Source organism: Talpa europaea (genome assembly GCF_964194135.1).
Source record: "Talpa europaea genome assembly, chromosome: 6".
NCBI lineage: Eukaryota > Metazoa > Chordata > Mammalia > Eulipotyphla > Talpidae > Talpa > Talpa europaea.
The window spans coordinates 89,235,784-89,257,389 of record NC_140072.1 but is presented as its reverse complement, the minus strand read 5'-3'; the positions used below and the strand labels follow the sequence as shown (position 1 = coordinate 89,257,389).

The following is a 21,606-nucleotide window of genomic DNA, read 5'->3' as shown; positions in this document are numbered from 1 at the left end:
AGACAATGGGTGTAGGGGACCCAATGGCCTGGGGTAAAGGACTGTGGGTATTTTGATGGTGGGGGTGGTGTGATAACATACATCTGAGGACATGGGAGCTTTTTCCCCTAAATCACCCACAGTGTTGTAAATCAACGTTACATCAATAAAGAAAAATAAAATAAAATAAAAAGAGAGCTGTTTCCCTTCATCTGCCAATAAATAGCAAAAGTATAAGGCAAAAAAAAAAAAATAATAAGTTGCCAGATAGGCTGGGACTGCCACTAGTAGTCCTCTGACTGGGGTTGATGTGAATCTAGAATTTTGAGAGGTTATGATTTATCAAGATTATTAGGTTATCTTACAAACTATGTTGTTGTCATTGCTGTTTTTTAGGAACTACCCCTTCGACATAGTGACCTTGTTAAACCTTGTCCTGTTCAAGGCCTCTGACACCAACAGAGAGATTTATGAAATCTCCATGCAGCTCATGCAGGCATGTACCTTTACTCACAGAAACTTGTATCCTTCGGTACAGGAAATAGAAATGGTAGCTGACCACTGGCTTGCTACTAACTGATAAGAATTTCTTTATTTCTGCATATCTTTGGTGGGTATGAAGAGTGAGAAAACAATTTCAAGATCTTCTGTAAATATAGGAATGAACTGATGCTTTACCTCTAATGCTGTATTAAAATAAACATTCACTAGTTTTGTTGCTATGAGACTTGATAAAATACAAATGCTCCTGAAGTGAACAGCCAATGTTTTTTCATATCATCTCTTAATTTCCTGCCTCTTTATAGATCCTTGAAGCAAAGCTTTTTGTATATTCAAAGAAAGTAGCCGAGCAAAGACCTGGCAGCATTCTCTACGGGACACATGGCCCCCTGCCGCCCCTCTACAGCGTGTCTCTAGCCCTCTTGTCATGTGAACTGGCCAGGATGTACCCCGAGCTCACTCTCCCGCTCTTCTCAGGTACTGTGTGTGATTCCATGATGACCTGTGTGATCATTTCTGCTCTAAATAATCTCCCTTTTTAAATGCTAGTGTAATTTAACAGTCAAAATTATTGATGTTAAATTTGCACCTCAAAATTGCTGTGGACTAAGTCCACTTACATATAAAAGTAAAGTCTAGGTCCTCCCTGGTGGTGCAGCAGGTTGAGTGCAGCGCTGCAAAGCTATCTGCAGCTTCTGCAGCACGGGTTCGATTCCCAGTCAGCCAGGGAGATACCCAAATGGCACAGCCAACCTCTCCTGTCACACCCGCTGCTCCCTTCAGCAGTGCTTTCGGTCCATCTGCCTATTCTCCTCCCCGCTCTGTCTCTGGTGAATCCTCTCATGCTCCCGTGCCTCTGGCCTATCTATACCCCAGCTCTTGTATAAATAAATAAATTTTTTTAAAAAAATTTTAAAAAAGTAAAGTCTAGACTATCTTTAAATGTAAAAAAAGTTTTTTATATAAAACTGCATGTATAAATAGAGGACAAATGCAACAATGTTTAGATCTTACATATTACATCTTCATACAATGTGTGTATATATATATATATATATATATATATAATTACCCAAAGAAATTAAATATGGGTGACATACCTTCTCATACAAATTACTGCAGATCACTCAGTGGGGCTGATGTTTTGTAGTTTGTGTCTTGCTACATAATTAGGTAGTTGAGGTTTTTGGGGTTTTTGGTAAATCTTTATGGGTAGTCTAAATGAATAGTTTTTGTGAAAATTTATTTTTAAAGAATTGTATTTACCAGTTAAATCTTAGCCTAATTTCATATAACGCTTTGCCTAGAGACTGACACTGGTCTCTTGAATTCATTATCTCCTTTTCCAACTACATTCTCTGCAGTCCCTCCAGCTTGCAATCCATTTTCCACCCTGTAATCCATCTGCTGTGCAAAATGAAATATGTTCAGCATTTCCCAACTCAGGCTTAGCTGCACAGTCATCCCAAAAAATGATCACTAACAACAGCTTCCACTTGTTGAGTGGCCGATACTTGATTGGCTCTATGCTAGTCACTTTATATCTATTTCACTTCTTCATCTTTACAACCCCTTGAGTGGTGTAGTATAGTGGTTGAAAGTGAGACACTAGAATAAACCAGGCCAGGTTCACTCCTAAAATTACCGCTCACTAGCTGTCAGACCTTGGGCAAGTCACAGAACTCTAAACTTATTTCCTTACCTACAGTAATAATACCTCCTGGGTGGGAGGATTAAAATGAATTAATGGAAACTGAGCAATTCCCCATTCCTGGTATGGAATTATCACCACTGCCACAGCTACCACAATCATTGTCCTTATTTTGCAGAAGAGAAACTTAGGCTTAGAGTTGTTAGATAGTTTGCTTATTAAGACCATCGAGCTAGGCCAAAGCCAAGCCAGAATTAAACTGGATGTCTTTCAATTATAAAACCAGTCTTTGAAAGCTGATCATAGATCTGAGGCATCCTAGAGTGGAGGGAAAGAAGGGAGGAGAGAGCACAACAGACTGGTGATGGACTATGGGGGTGCTTTGGTAGTGGGAAAGCTATAATGGCCACACCTAAGGGGGGAAATCCTGTATTGTCAAATATTAACAAAAATGTAAAACAACAGTATTTCATTAATTTTTTGAAAATTTATTGATAGGGTCTCCCTGGTGGCGCAGGGGTTAAAGTCTCAGTGCTATCAAACTGTCACCAGCCACTGTGGCACGAGTTCAATCCCAGCCAGGGAGCTACCCACATGGCGCAGGAGACCTCTCCTGTCTCACTCACTGCTCCCTTCAGTAGTGTATTTTAGTAGATCTGCCTGTTCTGCTCCCCACTCTGTCTTTGGTGAATCCTCTCATCCCTGCCCCCCCCACACTTCTGGCCTACACCCCAGTTCTTGTATGCATAAATAAATAAATAAAAAGAAAAAAAAAGAAAATTCAGGAGCCTTCCTTAAAAAATTAATAATTTATTTTAAATTGAAAATAAATAAGCAAATAAATAAGTTAGATGTCTTTCCCTAAAACCAGCACTATAAAATTGGAATTCCTTCACCAATTCAAAACCTATTCCAGGGCCTCCCCAGTGGTGCAGTGGTTGAGCGCTGGGTTGCGAAGCTGCCTGCAGCCTCCGCAGCGCCAGTTCGATCCCCGGCCGCCGGCGAGGGTCCCACATGGTGTGCAGACCTCTCCTGCCACCCCCTGCTCCCCTCAGCAGTGTGTTTCGTCAGTCTGCCTGCTCTGTTCCCCGCTCTGGCTCTGGTGAATTCTCTCACCCTCCCGTGCTTCTGACTGTACCCAGTGCTTATATAAATAAATAAATAAATCTTAAAAAAAAAATGTAGATTAAAAAAAAAAACAAAACCTATTCCACCTTTTCATACAAGAACTTTCTACTCCAGTCTCACTTCATCTTTCACCAATATGCCAGGCCCTTTTGTAAATCCTTGCTTCTATACATGCTCTTCCTTCTGCTGGAAATAGCCCTTCTTTCCCTCTCCCTAGTTCATTTAAAATCCACTCATACTGTGAAAACTTCTCCATATATCTGAGGCAGAGTTAATCACATCCCTGCATAGCATCTGAAACACTAGAGGGAATCTAGATAAGACTTTTTGATAAGTTAATTCTCTTTTGGGAAACTAAAATTTATTTTTATATACTTCATCTGAGATTTGAGGGCCTCCTATATGCCAGTCACTGTGCTTGGGTGGTAGGAATACAGAATCAATAAAAAGGTCTCCCTTGTCAAAGGCCTAGTAATAAAGAAAATGTGCAATCATATGATTATGATACAGTGCAGCAAGTGGAATTTTTGAAAGCACATTCTTTTAAGGGTACCAGAAGGGAAGAATGAGGATGAGAAGTGCGGGACCAGTGGACTACACTGGAGGGCTATTGGTGCTTTCATAGTGGTTGTGGTGTGGCAACATACATCTGAAGATGTATGAACCTATACCTAAATCATACATGTGTAGTAATCCAGTGTTACCTCAATTTAAAAAGATACAACTAAATAAGTAAATAAAACAGTTAAAACTAGAATCCAAGGGAAAAAGCAGAAAAAGAAAGTCGATTCTGTGTATGTCATGGAAGATGAGAGAATAATCAATTATTAGACAAGGAGTATCAGGGAAAACTTCCCAGAGAAATTGCGGTTTGAAAGAAGAGTATAAATTTTCAAAGCAGACAAATAATTGGCATTACACTTGGCAAGCAAATAGACATTACAGACCAAGGAAAAGTGTATGCATTGGCTTAGAGGTATAAAAGAGCATGTTGCATTTGAGAGATTTTATAATGCTTAGTTTGACCAACATAACAGCAGGGAAGGGAGAAAGTGATGGTGACCATGGACACACAGAGACAAAAAAAAGTCTCCCATCTTGGGAGACTTGTTTCATACCCTCAGGCATTTGTAAGTTAGTGAACTTCTACCTGTGCTTCTTGAAACTCTCACAATCCCACTAATGGGAAAGCCATGTAGGCAAGCTGCTTGGGTTTTAATTTCAAACAAGAAGAGAAGATGTCAAGATCAGAATGCATTTTAGAAAGATCTGCTATAGTGTGGTGGATGGATAGAGAATACCCAGTCTAGAGGAGATCAGTGGAGAATAGTAATCCAAAAGAAAATGATGAAGTCCTGAAATAAGACAGCCCTGTGAGAGCAGAGAGACCATAGTCAGGAGCTACTGGCAGAGAAGAAAATGCCTGGTGGGACATGGAAGGGATAGGTGGTGATAACCCCCCTAGAAAGCCAATTCAGGAGGAAGTGGAGGCTTCTGGTAAGGCAGAGATCATGAGGTAAGCGTGGGTTGTTGGCTGTAATCTCTGTCAGACATTCTATGTATAGATAGACCAGGGTCAAGGGAAGGTTAACATAGTGACTCACAGTAGAATAGAAGGGACTAGAACCAAGGGGACAGAGGCAATCACAAATAGAAAAAACACAGCAGTGAAGGAAAAAGCCTGGACACCCAGCATTGTAGAATTGGGCCAAGGAAAAGCAAAAGAGTATAGGAGGAATAGAGGCATGTTCATTGAAACCTAGAGAAAAGAGGATTTATTTTTTTTTATTTTTGTTTAATTTTAATTTTATTTTTATATTCCCCATACAATTGCAACCCCCTTATTTTGACCCCAATCCCTCCTTGCCCCGCCCCCCACCCCCCATAGAGTGTCTCTGGTTCATAGTTGTTTGTTGATTTTGATTTTTACTTTCTTATAGTTATTCTTTTTCCTGGTCTCTTATTTAAATTTTCTAGATTCCTGCTATGAGTGAGACCATCCAGTATTTTTCTTTTTCTTTCTGGCTTATTTTGCTGAGCATGATCCCTTCCAGTGCCATCCATGTTGCTGCAAATTGCATGTGTTTATCTTTTTTGAATGTTGAGTAATATTCCCTGGTGTATTTGTACCATATCTTCTTGAACCAGTCATCTATTTTTGGGCATATACAAGCTTAGCTATTGTAAATAGTGCTGCTATAAACATAGGGGTGCAGGTGCTCTTTGGAATTGATGTTTCTGTGTCCTTTTGGTAAATACCTAGGAGTGGAATTGCTGGATCATATGGAAGCTCTGTGTTTAGTAGGTCAAGAAATTCCACACAGCTCTCCATAGTGGTTGGACCAGTTGGCACTCCTACCAACAGTGCAGGAGAGTTCCTTTTTCTCCACTACCTCACCAACATTTGTTGTTGCTAGTTTTTTTAATATGTGCCATTCTCACTGGTGTAAGATGGTATCTCATTGTAGTTTTGATTTGCATTTCCCTGATTACAAGTGATGAACATTTTTTCATATGCCTGTTGGCCATTTGCATATCCTCTTCAGAGAAGTTTCTTTTTAGCTCTTCTGCCCATTTTTTGACTGGATTATTTTCTTTGTTTTTGCTGAGTCTCATCAGCTCTTTGCAGATTTTTGTCATCAGCCCTTTATCAATAGTGTTGTGTGCAAAAATGTTCTCCCAGTCGGTGGGGTTTCTCTTTGTTTTGGTTATTGTCTCTTTTGCTCTGCAGAAGCTCTTTAATTTGATGTAGTCCCAGCTGTTTATCTTTGCCTTCACTATCACTGCTTTGGGTGATGTGTCTGTAAAGATGTCTTTGAGGTGCATACCATGTAGTGTTTAGCCTATATCTCCTTCTATGTATTTTATGGTTTCAGGTCTTATGTCTAGTTCTTTAATCCATTTTGATTTGGTTTTTGTGCATGGTGTAAGGTAGTAGTCAAGCTTCATTCTTTTGCATGTAGCCCCCCAGTTTTCCCAGCACCATTTATTGAACAAACTTTCTTTGCTCCAATGCATATTCTTTGCTCCTTTGTCAAAGATTAGTTGACCATAAATCTGTGGGTTTATTTCTGGATTTTCTATTCGATTCCATTGGTTTGTGTGTCTGTTCTTGTTCCAATACCATGCAGTTTTGATGATTATGGCTTTGTAGTACAGTTTGAAGTCTGGGAGTGTGATGCTCCATTCCCTTCTTTTTTTTTTTTTTTTTCATGAGAGCTTTGGCTATTCGGGGTTTTTGGTGATTCCATATGAATTTCATCAATAATTGTTCTATTTCTTTGAAGAATGACATTGAAATTTTTATTGGAATAACATTGAATCTGTATATTACTTTTGGTAGGATAGCCATTTTAATAATGTTTATTCTTCCAATCCATGAGCAGGGGATGTCTTTCCATTTCCTTGTGTCTTCTTCTATTTCTTTTAACAGTGCTTTATAGTTTTCTTTGTATAGGTCCTTTATAGTTTTCTTTGTATAGGTCCTTTACCTCTTTTGTTAGATTTATTCCCAAGTATTTGATTTTTTTGGTTTTGATAATAAAAGGGATAGTTTTTTTATTTCTTCTTGTTCAGATTTATTGTTTGTGTATAGGAAAGCTACTGATTTTTGCGTGTTGATTTTGTATCCTGCCACTTTATTGAACTGATTGATGAGTTGAATTAGTTTTTCTGTGGAGTTTTTGGGGTTCTCTATGTATATTATCATATCTTCTGCAAATAGTGATATTTTGACTTCTTCAGAGAAAAGAGGATTTAGAAGGGAGGATGAATAATCCACAGTTACGAGTAGAGCAGAAAACTCCCAGCAGACAAAGTCTAAAAATGATGCTCTGGATTTCACAATTCATTGGTGACTGTTAATAGTTTCCATGGAGATGTAACGGCAGAAGCCAGATCACAGTGGCTTGGCTGAGAAATAAAAAAAATAAAAGAGGATGGAGCTACAGCAACATGCAGAGTGGAGGATGAGTGAGATCTGAGGATGTTTATTAACTGAGAGGGAGTAGCTACTGTTGTGGAGAGGCTGACAGGAGGAGAAAGCCAGTACAAGTCCGAAAAGAAAAGAAGCTCATATAATGATTTTCAAGCAGATTCAACTTATGTTTTCCTCAAGAATTGACCATTTGCCTATTTTGCCTTATGCGTGATGACTTTTTAAAATAATACAGAAGAAAAGAGGTTTTAATGTAGTCTCAGCTCTTGTTTTTACTGTCTTCCTATTAAAAACCCTGTGGTAAGATTTTTATTGCCTATCATTTTTGATGACCTCATTACTTGAAAAGAAGCCAGTCAGGTTGGTTAGGTCCCTCCCAAGGCAGCTGAAAATATAATCCCTCCCACTTACTTGTGAGAGATAAGTTCCAAGACCCCCTGTTTCTTCCTCAAGCCATAGATAGCACCTAAACCAACATATAACTGTTTTTTTCTATGCATACAAACTTAATTAACAATTCAGCACAGTAAGAAATTAACAAGAATAACTAATAAAATCAAACAATTATAATAGCATACTATAATAAAAGTTATGTGAATGTGATCTCTCTCTCAAAATATCTTATTAAACATAATATTTTTGGACTTTGTCTGACTGTGGGTGACTGAAACCACAAAAAGCAAAACCATGGATAAGGCAGGACTACTGACGCTGTCTCACATTTTATTTATTTTTGGAGGAATGAATGGAGCAGTTGTTGACAGATGTGTGGCTTTTTTTCCTCCTCTATTCTCTTCAAAAACACCTCTATAGTCCAAGCCTTCATCAAGGGCCCCCTCTCAGACCTTGTGTGACAGACAGGATGTAATAAACATCATAAATAAGTAAATTATGTAAAATGTTGGGAGGCGATAATGGCTCAAAAGTCCATAGATTGTTATAGATTGTTACTACCTGCCCTTGTTAAAAGATGTCAGGTGATCATAGTGCTTCTCCCTCTGATTAGAAAGGTCTTATCCTCACCAAAATTCCAATCCTTTCTAAAGGAGTTTAAATTGTTTGGGGTTTTTTGGCTATAAAAATGCCCTGAATTGATATAACCAGAAGGCGTTTTCCTCCACTAAACCCCCACAGTGCCGTTTGCACCCGTGATATATTGTTTGTCTCTTTCGACCTTGCCCCCCGAGTTATCTGTCTGCATGACTTTCTCAGAGCCACCTCCTCAGGCACAGGAACTAAATCTTCAATCTTTGCTGTCTCCACAGTGCCGAGCACAGTGTCTTACTCCTAGATTAGATCAAGTACATTGGAAAAAATGAGCGTTCTGATTTTATAAGGTTCTAAATAACTTAGAAGTTACATAATTTCTTAAATTTTGCCCTACATTAAATAGAATGCTTAACACTGATTGCTGTCTGATTGCTGTGGCACAGAATTAAATATATACTTTTTCTTCAAAAATAAAAAATTGCAATTGTAATTTTAGGAAAAGGGCCAAATCAATTAAAGTTCTTTGGGGATTCAGTGGATTATCTTGGTCTAATTCTTGGCATCTGTGTTGTTCTATTATTTATCAGCCATGGACTCTCTAAATGAGAGTGCATGCCACGCTGGGTAATAACAAGGGCATCAGGCCAGGCTTCCTGATTTCCTTAGATAAAACCATTTCTTCTCTAGGTATCAGAAATAGGTTGTTACTTCAGAGCTTGTGGCATCTACAAAAAGCTGTGCTATTATTTTGATAGAAAGTATATTTATTCATATCATAAAATTAAATGCTGCTGGTAGTAAAACAATGCAAAAATCCTCTCAAGGTAGTGGTGAAATGACTGGGCTGGGCACACAGCTTCACCCTTTTGATTCATTTATTTCATAAAAGGAAGCACTCCATTGAGCATACCTTCTGCACAGTTGGCAGTTTTTAGTTAGATGCCACAATATGAGTCCATGCGGTGCATTTGTTCCTCTTGAGGATTCATACCTTACTTTTTAACAGCTTATATTTCACCCAAGATACATTGTAATATATTGTCATATTGGAAAGATTACATTAATTGTTATAATATCCTAATCCACAGTTTCAGAGCCTGATGGATAACAGGTACAGAGCTGAGCATATTATATACATTATGATTGTATATTTTAATCCTGGAGGTTGCCCCATGTGGGACCCTACTGGCCCCATTTTACGTGTAGGGGAATGTGAGAAACAAGGAGGTTAAAGAACAAACCCCAAGTCTCATGCAGTTAGCATGGGGTGGAACTAGAGTCCAATCATGTGCTCTGACCCCAAGGTCCCCACTTTGTCCACTCTAATTTGCTCTTACGTTGGCAATGGATTTGAATTCATCCACTTTAATCAAGCCTGTGCTTTCCTCACTTTTCTCTACAAAGCTCTCACATTTTTCCACAGAGCACCAGATGTGGACAAGCCTTGGTTTTATGACGCTTGGCCTTGAGGAGTATACAAAAATGCTTTGTAAACTGAAGGCACTGTCCAGTCTGCAAATTAATATTAATATTTTAGATTATTTTGGTGGGCTAACATACTGCTGTCACTGCCATTCTTTTAGAAGTCAGCCAGAGGTTCCCTACAACACACCCAAATGGACGTCAGATCATGCTCACCTACCTGCTGCCCTGGCTGCACAACATCGAGCTGGTGGACAGCAGGCTGCTCCTCCCAGGATCCAGCCCCAACAGCCCGGAGGATGAAGTCAAGGACCGGGAGGGAGAAGCGACCACGTCTCACGGGCTGAAAGGGAATGGCTGGGGCTCCCCCGAAGCTACATCTCTGGTCCTGAACAACCTCATGTACATGACGGCCAAGGTAATCTCAGAGGACATGCACCTCAATAACATGGCTCAGCCATCTGGGAAAACCCTGAATTAATAAATCCATGCTACAAACCCAGGGAAAATGAAATATGGTGATAGTTCACAGGTGATATGGTGGTGGAAGAACTACAGGGATTACACCTGAGGGGAGATTCCAAATACTGTACAAAAAATGAACAACAATGGGGGGAAATAAATAAATTTAGAAAAAAAAAAAAACCACATGAAGAGGGCATGGATGGTGGTATTGGTTGCACAGCAGTATAAGTGTACTTAATGCCTCTGAACTGTAAACTTAAAAATGGTTGAGATGGTAAACTTCATGTTACGTGTGTTTTGCCACAGTTTTTTTTTTTTTAATAATGAAAATAGAAATAAGGAACTTCATTTTTTAATCACATGGTTAAGTATTGTGCATTACGGATTTGTGTATCATAAATTGCTGAAAATGGCATCTTTTGATAAATGGCCATGTTTCCCCCTTCTTATGATTTTGGCATGGCCGTGAACCTTAAAGCCACTTTTAGTCAAACATTTTGCATCCTTACGTTTTCCTACATGTCTTCTGAGCTGGTTTTTATTTCATTTGTTATAGTATGGAGATGAAGTTCCTGGACCAGAAATGGAAAATGCTTGGAATGCTTTAGCCAACAATGAGAAATGGAGCAACAATCTGAGGATCACCTTGCAGTTCCTGATCAGTTTGTGTGGGGTCAGCAGTGACACAGTTCTTTTGCCCTATGTAAGTGTCCCTTGGACCTTCTGGAGTCTTTACTTCTGTTGGTGTTTTCACTTGCAATCTGCAAGTCAGAACGTGCTCTTTGTTCCAAGTGAAACACCTGTCAAATTTTGTCAGTTCCACCAATCTCCTATGTACTCACCTAGATATTACATAAAACTTCTCTTCTGCCCCCTGAGAAGCTGCAAAGTCCTAGTGAGACCTCTGTCATCCCCTTTCTAAGCTGTAGACACACAAACCTGTGGGTTAAGGGATGGATATTTTTCTAATAATTACCAAAAGCTGCCTTTTAGAAACATTAGACCCATTGATGAGAAACTAGGTAAAGCATCTTATTATTAAAAACGAAAATATTTCATGTATACACCTTGATGTCTTAAAACAGAATAAGAGTGTAAAGTATTCAGTGTTTTTGCATCAAATTTAGGTGGTAGAAGAGAGAAATGAGCAGCTAGAACTTCTGAATGCCCAATATTTAGTGTTTGTATTCAAAGGTGATATAATCAACAAAATGACAATATTTTTAAAATCCTGGTTCACTTGACATTTGTGTGCTGGTTGTTTTTCTGAGAGGTTTTCTGCCTGCCTGTCTGCTGTTTTGAGTTTCATAGCGTCATTTCTTCTTTTCAGTAATGTAGAACTTTAATCCAGAGTAATTTTTTTAAATTTTAAAACCATACAAACATATAAAACTCATTTGTTTCTAGGGGAGAAAAAAATAGCAGGGGGCTGAATTTCTTTTTAAATGAAAATAGCTAGCGTTTCTCCCCTGGTTCTTATAAATAAAATGCTTTCTGAAGATAAGACCTTAGATGGCAAGTTTTCAGTTTAGATAGAATTCTTGTGCCCCCAAAGTAACTTTCCTAAACTCAACCATCAGAAGAGAGAAGACCTTTAACAACACACTCCTATCAGCCATGCATATGTAGAGAGATGAATTATAATCCAAATACTTGGTTCATCCTGTGGGAGCACGAAGATGAGCTAGTAGGAGAAGAGCTCCTGGGGATGACACATTTCTCTAAATGAATAAATTACCATCTTTGCTGTCAACAGGCTATCATTCTGTTTTTCTTCACAGATTAAAAAGGTGGCGATATACTTGTGCCGTAATAACACCATTCAAACCATGGAAGAGCTGCTCTTTGAGCTGCAGCAGACAGAGCCGGTGAACCCCATTGTCCAGCACTGTGACAACCCACCCTTCTACCGCTTTGCAGCCAGTAGCAAGGCCTCTGCTGCAGCCTCCGGTAGGGGATGGGCAGCCCGGCACAGGGGTCCTGGATCTTTGAGTTCCCCTTCATACAAAGCACTGATATGAATAGGGGGTTGTTTTTTCTTATTCCTGCCTGTATATTCATTTAAGAGATAGCTCAAGAAGAGTGAAACCCTTAAGGCATTATCAGATTGATGAAATAATTTTTTTAAGAATGACCAATAGTCTGTGACCCAGTACTCGTGTGCCACAGGACTTTTTCATTTAGGCTGATCCCAGGAAGACACTACAGTCACTTTACCCTTCTTCATGAATCAGTGAGATTCCCTTGGCTAATCTCCCAGGAATTATCATCCCTCTCTCCAGCAGTGTTATCACTTTGATATGCCTTTATGCATCTTTTTTTTTAAAATATATATCGTCCTCCTCAAGTTCCTTGAAGCCGGCTTCCCTTTGATTTACCTAATACTGTAATTGCCTTCAAGTCTCTCTCCTCCCTCATCTACCCTGCCCTCTGTCTGCTCTGCATCCTGCTGCCAGAGCAGTGCTCTGGCAGAGAAACAGTAACCTATGGAGCACAAGCTCTAGGTACTTGGACTTGCTTCGCTAACATTGGTTTAATAACTCCTATATCCAAAAAGCTAAAGCAGCAGGGCCACTACAAATAAACTCATTGGCTAAGAGACCAGGAAGAAGGGGTTTCAAGAATGCTGTAGCCTCACTTTATTAGACAATCAAGGAATTGTCTAACCCTAACAGATGTCTGGAATTCTCCCATTTCAGTGGTAGTGTCTTAGAAGTTTGTTTAGAATGTCTGAGATTGTACAGAAGATGTAAGGTAATCTTTCAAAGATAGGATTTTATAGGATATCCTTTCCTGGAATTACTTAGGCTTCAGCTTGACCCCATCATGTGCATTTTTTCCCTACATGTCTTTCTTCAAATCCTATCTACAGGAACAACTTCCAGCAGCAATACCGTGGTTGCTGGCCAGGACAGTTTCCCAGATGCTGAGGAGAACAAGATATTAAAAGAATCTGATGAGAGGTTGGTGCATAAATTTGGCTTCATACTTTATAACCTTCAGCAGTAGTCTAAACAAAGACATCAATAGGGCCTTCCCGGTGGCGCAGCAGGTTGGGTGCTGTGCTGTGAAGCTGTCCACAGACTCTTCAGCGTGGGTTCTATTCCCGGCCGGCCAGGGAGATGCCCACATGGTGCGGCAGACCTTGTCTGTCTTGCCTGCTGCTGTGTTTTCAGTTGTCTGCCTGTTCTGCTCCCCACTCTGTCTCTGGTGAATTCTCTCACCCTCCCGTGCCTCTGGCCTGTATCCCAGTTCTTCCATAAATAAAAATAAATCTTTAAAAAGAAAAAAGAAAAAGAAATAAATAAACAAATAAACAAAGACATCAATAAAAATATGTAGGGTTTTATAAATCACACACAACAACACAAATATGCACACATATCTTTCTCTGTTTTTAACAGATTGGCTTTCCAACTCTGCTCTGTATATCCCTAAAGATAACAGTTTCTTCTGAGCAAAGCCAGAGAAGAGAAAGATTAAGAAGGTTATTTTTCTGATAGTTGAATCCCACTTACCCCAGGGCCTAATGAAAACCACAAGTTGTTCTGCTAATGGGTATAGATCATCCAGAAATAGAGGGAATTTCCATATGAAATTTTCAAGTCTGTGGAATAATTTCTTAGCAATAAAGTAGTTATCATGATGTGTGTTCTAGGAAATATCACCATTCTTATTTTACCTTGGCTTTGTCACATCGTGGCACTATAAATAAGCCTCTGTTCTCTTCTCGTTAGCTCTTTAATAATATTTCTCTTGCCTACAGCTCTGCCTTCAAGTTGTCCAGGGACTACTGATAAGTAAATAAAGTATGTATCCACATTTCCTGAAGTTGATTGTGAAGAGCAGAGAGGTTGACAGAACTCAAATTTAGAAGGAAAATACAGTGTGATTCTCATGGCGTTGAGAACTCCTTAGCCTAAGCATTTTCTAGTAAAAATAATAGGGAGCCTTTCCACTTGAGAAATTAGTAACAATGATGAGATACTCATGGATCCATATTGGAGGAAATATAATGAGCCAAATAATAAGAATGATTCTTTTATCTTAAAATGCCCCAGATGCTTTGTGACTATCTCTAGGATTTCCCTCTGTGTGTAAGAATGTGGCAGGGGCTGCCAGGGGAGGATTACCTGGTGAAGGGCTGGGATTCTGGAGGCTCATTTCTAATCCAGGCGTTTAGCAAGTTCCTCAGTCTGTTCCAGGTTGCTGCAGTATGTTTAAGCAGATGCTTTTCCAGATACGCTTTCCTTCAGGCTGAAAAACAAAGACTAGTGTACCATGAATTATAGACCTTGTCCTTTATAGTTCTCTGTTTAGGCCTTTCTTCCTTTCTCGGATATGAATAAAGGTTTTCATACTCCACACATCAGTAACACAGAGATTACTAGTTAACATTTTTTTTCAATCTATATTGCTCATCCCATCTTTGGAAAAATTCCTTATAGTTAAAATAACACATTACATTGTGTCTCTATAGATATTTTTACTTTAGTACTAAACTATAACATTTTTATCATTTAATTGTCTAATCTGAGTTTTCCATCTCAATTTTATTTAGGGTAGAAATATCACCAAAAGGCCTCTTTATCCAAAAGTGTCGTGGCTAAATTTTTTAAAAATATTTAATTATCCATGCACACAAGAACTGGGGTACAGGCCAGAGGTGTGGGGGTGAGAGGATTCACCAGAGACACAGCGGGGAACAGAACAGGCAGACTGACAGAAACACACTGCTGAGGGGAGCAGCGGGCAAGTCTCCGCTGCTGCACCATATGGATAGCTCCCTGGCTGGCTGGGGATCGAACTCCTGCTGCAGTGGCTGCGGATAGCGTTGTAGGTTGCATCTTAACCCCTTGCGCCACCAGGGAGGTCCCTTGCCTAAATTTTTAATGGGGACTTTTGAAATGAAGAAGCTAGTCATCTCTATCATATTGAGACCAGAGAACATCTTTATGAGAGGCTTTTCTTGAGAGATCACCAGAATGTCTGTTGGCCATTAAAATACCTCAGACAGTTATCTACTCACATTTTCATACATATTCCTATGCATCAGATTCTTCCATATTGATTTTAATATCCATCAATCTAGAAATATATTGATCATATTATATATACATATATATAATATATGTCCCAAAGGATACTGCTGGTCCATTGTTTCTATTCCACCTACATGATTTCTCTAATAATCTCCATTACTATCAAAGTTGTCTGTGTTCTCAGCCTAAAATACCTTTTTAGGGCCTCCCTGGTGGCTTAGGCGGTTGAGCGCAGTGCTGTGAAGCTGTCTGCAGCCTTTGTAGTGCAGATTCAAAACCCACATGGCGCGGCAGACCTCTCCTGTCTTGTCTGCAGCTCCCCTCAGCAGTGTATTTCAGTTGGTCTGCCTGTTCTGTTCCCCGCTCTGCCTCTGGTGAATCCTCTCACCTTCCCACACATCTGCTCTGTGCTCCAGTTTTTGTATAAATAAATAAATCTTTTTTTAAAAAAAATCTTTTTACTCTTCACTTTCCTTCTTTATAGACCCTGTCATGTTGGTTTATTAGCACTTGTACTTATGTCTGTCTCAACTACTAGATTTTAGTTCTTGGGAAACAGAGACTGTCTTTTACACTTATTTTTATCCTCAGTCATTAGTCTACTTTGCTGCCTATAGTAGGCATTTTTAAGTGTTTATTCAGTGTGTAAATGAAAATTAGAGAAATATCACAGTCCCAGAGATGGATGAACTTTCTTAAGACCATTCCTTCCTCCCTTCCTTTCATTAACCCCATTATAGAAGGCAGTTTTTAAGTCTGTTCTTTATAATCCATGTAGGCAAAGGATCTACAGAGATAACAGTGGTTAGAAATACTGGCACAACCCCTGAGGTGCCAATGACCAGTACACATGATTGGTCTCCAGGAAGTTGTAACCATGAAGTCATGCAAAGCAGCAGATCTGTGCCATTTCTTTATAACTAGATTAATGGTTCTTTGATACAATTCAGTAATATGCAATAATACCATACCAACTGACAAAACATTCAGATAGCTGATAATAAGAGAACCATTAAAACAAGAGTAAAAGAACAAGAGCCAACTTGTACACCTGAAACTTACACAGTGTTAAATAAACCAATATACCTGAAAAGAAATATTTTTTAAAAATAAGAGCTAAGAAGAAAGTAAGATATTTGTATCAAAAGTCTTAAGGATAACCACACAATGTTTATATTAACCTAACCTAAATAACCAAAATGTACATGAAAAATATAGTCATTTCATAACTTTCAAAAAGTGCATTAAAAATTTAATTGGAAGGTACTTACTTAAAGTACCTAAATGCTAAGAAAGATTTATCATGTAGGATTTTTTTATTAATCAACAAAGTGAACAGATATTTTTTACTAAAATAACCATTTGTTGCAGTGTATAAAATATGCAAAACAATCACCATGTTTTCAACACATCAACCCTAAATAAAAACTTTTTAAGATTTATTTATTTATGCATACAAAAGCCAGGGTACAGGCCACAGATGCAGGGGGGTGAGAGGATTCACCAGAGACAAAGTGGGGAACAGAACAGGTAGGCTGACTGAAACACACCGCTGAGGGGAGCAGCGGGCAAGACAGGAGAGGTCTGCTTCGCCATGTGGGTTTCTTTCTGGCAGGCTGGCCAGGGATTGAACTAGTGCTGCAGAGGCTGTGGATTGCTTCATAGTGTGGTGCTTAACCCCTTGCGCCACCAGGGAAGCCCAACCCTAAATAAAAACTTATTTTATAAATTTGTAGTTCCATGAAAGAATTTATTATATGGAATTTCAGCTGCATACAGTTGAAAGTTCTGGCTATCTGTGTTGATACAGGGACAGAGATTAGTAATCTAAAGAGAGCTGCTAATTATTAATTTAAGCTAAATCACCAAGATAAAACTGAGAAAAATATTTCATACTTCTGATTTTTCTCCCAGAGCTGTTTTTGTAATATAATCCTTAAAATCTGTACCTTTGGTGTTAGAAAACTATTTGGTTACCTAGTCCTTGAAATTTCTCTGGCCAAGATCCAAAATTAATTTCTTCAACCCAGGAAAGCAGAGGGAAATAATAGATTTTACTTTTGAGAATCAGTTTTCAATTCTTCCTTAACTTCATTCCAGAATAAGAATAATCTGGAAGCTCTTGAGAGTCACTTTTTAGTTTTTCCTTAACTTTACTCCAGAATAAGGAGAATAATCTGGAAGGGGCTTAGTCCTCTCCTTTTTGGGCTCATAAACTCTACCTAACGCTCCTTTAGATCTATTTCAAAAAGGAAAAGAGAAGAGTTGCCACTATACTATGATTCCTCACTCGGTCCTCCCGAGCATGGCTATAAAGCCAGCATAGATTCATGAATCTCTCGGCATGCCACAGAGCACTCTGTCCTGTGCAAACTTCCAGATGTGGGATGCTTTCTTCACCCTGTTTCCTAACTGACTGAAAGATGTCTGGGCTCTGCATATGCTGCTTATAACTTTGCATTTATCAGCATAAATATGTTTAAGGCATTGCTTCAGAAGATAATACGTTTGTCACTTTCTAATTTCATAAGTACCTCTCTGATTTACATGATTGCGTAGTCTTATTTGTGTGAAACTAGGCAGATACCCTCAACTTTCCAAAGTCATAATCTGAAAGATATGACAGTGCAGAATGTTTGAAATACACAGTTTCTGGGGAAAAGATGGCTGTCTCAGGATGGAAAAAAAAACCCAAAAAACCGGTTGCTGCAAATATCTAAGTGACTAAAACCAAAGTCATGATAGTCTTTATAGTTAGTACACTTCTTTATCCAGCAAATCTGGATCACAGGGGCAGTGTTGTAAGATTATACGCCTGCAATGTGGGCATCTAATGTCACATCCAGTACTGTTACCTGAAACATTACTCCTTCTCTATAACTGGTAAATACAGATAGCCCTGCATTTTCCAGTGTTTCCAATGGGAACTAGAGAGTTGATGTGCTGTCAGTTAGGGCCAGAACACCCAGTGTAATGGACAGGGACAAACCAATTTTGATTTTAGTTTCCCAGCTATTTCTAGGTAATCTTAGTTCTTTGTTTTGGCTGCATTTAAGTTAGATGGTAGAATCTGCTTCGTGTCACTTTATGTAAAATAAATATAGACATATTACTTGACATACATCTTCACTCAGCCACACCTTGCCTTACCTTAGAGTTCTTTAAATGATGAAAATGCTATTGATTTGAAAGTCTTTCGTGCCCTGAAGAGAAAAGAACAGATTCTAAAAATCCAAAGTAGAAGTATAATAACTGAAACCCTATAACTGGACAGTGTTTCACAGTTTTGGAAACATTCTCACATCATTTTGTTTTTCTTTTTGATTCCTGCAACAATTCCAGTGAAAGAAATGGTGAAGGAATACCTTTTTGGCACGTGTAGAAACAGGTCCTCCAAGGACTTCGCCAGGGTCATAGAAGTAGCATGTGACCTGCTTAGAGGCAGCATGGCACTAAGGCATCCCTACACTGCCACCTATTTTGGTTGACACTGGGCAAATTGTTTAACCTCACTCAACCTCAGTTTCCTCATTTGCAAAGTAAATAATGCCTATCAGAAAGATGAGTGAGCAAAATTAAATTAGATACTGCCTGTGACATTACTCTCACTTTTGCTATGACTTTTTTTAAATTACTTCTTACCCAGTTATAAGAGAAATCAAACAAAATGAGTCCCTTTAGTTATATGACATTCCAGTACCTTTTCCTAAAAACCCTCAGATCATTTTAAGGAGGGAAACTTGAGAGCCAGTCAAGTCCCAAGATTTTTTGTAAAACTACTTTTGTGTGTTTCCAGTTCTATTTATATTCACTTGTTCAATCATTCAACAATTATTTGTTGATTCCCTGCCATATACCAGGCTATGTGGATAAGGGAGGCATACCATTCAATATCAGGCCCACTTTCTTTCCAAAAAAATGTTACAACTTTCTAGTTCAAGTCAAATTTTAATCTGAAATATTTATCTATTCAGAGTTTGAATTTGTGCTTACAAAAGCCCTCTCAAAGAAAGAAGAAATATTTGGGGTATAACTTTTACAGTATTCTTTAGGAAAAGCACCATCAAACTAGTTGCTAAAAATCAACCACTAAATAAGAGTATATGATTATGAGTAACAGCACATACAAACATATCAACATTCATGATGGCTGTTCTTGTATTTGAAGGTTTAGTAATGTCATCAGAGCCCACACTCGCCTCGAGTCAAGGTACAGCAATAGCTCTGGAGGATCGTATGATGAGGATAAGAGTGAGTACCTACAAAAAAGACAAACCTTTGCAAGCTGACCATAGATCTGAGGCATACAGCAAAGGAGGGGGAGAGGTGGGGTCAAAACAGGGGAGGGAAGAGCACAAGGGACTGTGGTAATGGTTCACAGGGTCCGTAGTGGTGAGAGAAGTACAAGGACTGCATCTGAGGGAAGAAATAAGATACTTTTCAGAAACAAATGATGTAAGAAAATAAATTGATTTTTTAAAACAAAGAGTATCTACAAGCCGTGGGTTTCAGCAGAGAGCAGATGATTGGAAAATGAATAACTCAATTATTCTTTTTCTAATTACTATAAGGAGGCCTGTAAATATCATGTAAACATTTCATCCAACTACACAAATGATCAAGTAAAAAGAAGACAGACAGTGGCCAAATCACAATTATAAAAATTCTTGGCTTTTTTTTCTTGGCAGTAGTGTTGGGGAAAGGCTAATAAGTAATTGTCCCACTAGGAAACAAATGTTGCAGTTCAATTTTTCAATTTCTGGGGAGTGGATTTAACCTTTAAGTTTTGTGAGTCAGGGCACAGGATTGCATCTGTTTTTACACTGCATCTCTCAATGGCATAGTCTCAGTAGCCAAGTGAAAATCTTGGTAAATGTCCAAATCACATGGGAAAAACCATTATGACAGAAATTTCTTTGTAGCTTGGGAAACTGGGAAAATCTAAAAGGTCAATAAACTTGTTGATTTTAAGTCCTGAATAGCTTCTCTAAACACTAAGCAGGTAAAAGGTATTACTTCGTCTTGAGTTACAGAAATTTTAGAACAGAAGACTACTCCCAGTGACATTTAGGGATGCTAAGAAAATCCATAAACTATCTGGTGGAATTTGTCTATTTTGGTAAAATCATAAATGATATTTCATGATTTGGGTTCACTTTGTCAGTCATGCATAGGGCCTTTGTAGTTGTCACGTTGGATTATTTTGTTTCTATGGAACTGTGCAGAGTGAGGGCAGATCTAAGTAGTTCTAATGACACCTCATTTCAGGTGCTTTTACTCTACATCTTAGTGCATACACAGGCAATTCAGAATACCAATGTAAAGATTGCCTAAAATCCATATTTAATTGCCATAAGTTTCAGTTATGTTCTTCTAAAACTTTGTACTAGAACCAATCAGTATGAGGTAAAATAAAGCTATATTTTCCCCATCAAGGGCCTGTACCATCCCATCACCAAGCAGGCTCACACAGACCTTCAGTTCTAAAGAGTATCAGATTTTACAGAAGAAGAGAAATGGATAATTGTTGATTCAGAGGAAGTCTTATTACAATCAGTATTTGATAACCCAAAATTTGAGGAGAGAAAAACTGAATCATGTGAAAGTTAACCAGTCAAATGCTGACTCCCCCAGAGTGTAACAGATGGGGGGATAACAAAGCATAACACTCTAGAACTGTGGAGTTTATGTTATAGTTTTGTCCTTTGCTGATTGGTTGATTTTTAAAAATTGACATCAACACTATAGTAATTAAAATCATTTTGAAAATATGTCTTTTCAGTCCTCTGGTATTAAAACCTCATTGGTTATAAATATTAAAATACTGAATTTCAGAGGATAGCTATAATAAAATGAGATAATAATTATGTCATTATGGAAACTCATATCATTGACTTGGGAGATAAAGAGAAAAATGAAGTAAAACCAGTATTTGTAAAGAGAAAAGGAACTATTATGAATTCAGATAAACATAAAAAAGAAGTCTTCATTGCTACGTCTATCTTAGAAATATTTGGTTTATTGTACCAGAATTAATAGCATTTTAATGGGAAATTTTGGCAAAGAATTTGAATTCAGTTGTCATGTATCACTTATATCCTTTATATGATTACCATCACTGATCGGAGAAGTTAGAGTTCATAGCATGTGATTTGGACATTAAGAGCTTATAGTTTAGCTTACTCGTTTTAAGAAAAATTGAAATCAAGCTATTCAAAGAACGGTTCATCACAAAAAGTCCATAAAACTTTTACTAAAGTTTTTTATCTAAGTTTTCAAAATAGAACTTGATTTTGGCTGTTCCAGGGGAAGCAGCTTGTCTAATAGGCAAGAACATGTTCAAGTAACTGGGGAGCCCCTGGTGTATTTTTCGTTTCAGCTACCCATTGATCGATATAGATTATGCCACAAGAGAAGCAAAGGCTAGTAGGCTCAATTCCAAATTCCTATGTCCAGGAATATGATTCATGTTAAGATCAGTTACCTCCCTG

At 38.4% G+C, this 21,606-nt stretch overlaps 1 protein-coding gene across 2 annotated transcripts in view; it reads left to right on the top strand.

Annotated features, from left to right (window-relative positions):
• The window catches only part of FRY (FRY microtubule binding protein), a gene marked incomplete at both ends in the record, with an annotated part of 249,052 nt that overhangs the window by 160,008 nt on the left and 67,438 nt on the right, over window positions 1–21,606 (top strand). For both annotated transcript variants that reach the window (XM_084236045.1, XM_084236046.1), the window contains 7 exons: window positions 376–475; window positions 786–957; window positions 9,770–10,026; window positions 10,630–10,776; window positions 11,855–12,023; window positions 12,946–13,036; window positions 19,284–19,366. In XM_084236045.1, the coding sequence (XP_084092171.1) occupies window positions 376–475; window positions 786–957; window positions 9,770–10,026; window positions 10,630–10,776; window positions 11,855–12,023; window positions 12,946–13,036; window positions 19,284–19,366 (1,019 nt within the window). The remainder of the gene's footprint in view (window positions 1–375; window positions 476–785; window positions 958–9,769; window positions 10,027–10,629; window positions 10,777–11,854; window positions 12,024–12,945; window positions 13,037–19,283; window positions 19,367–21,606) is intronic.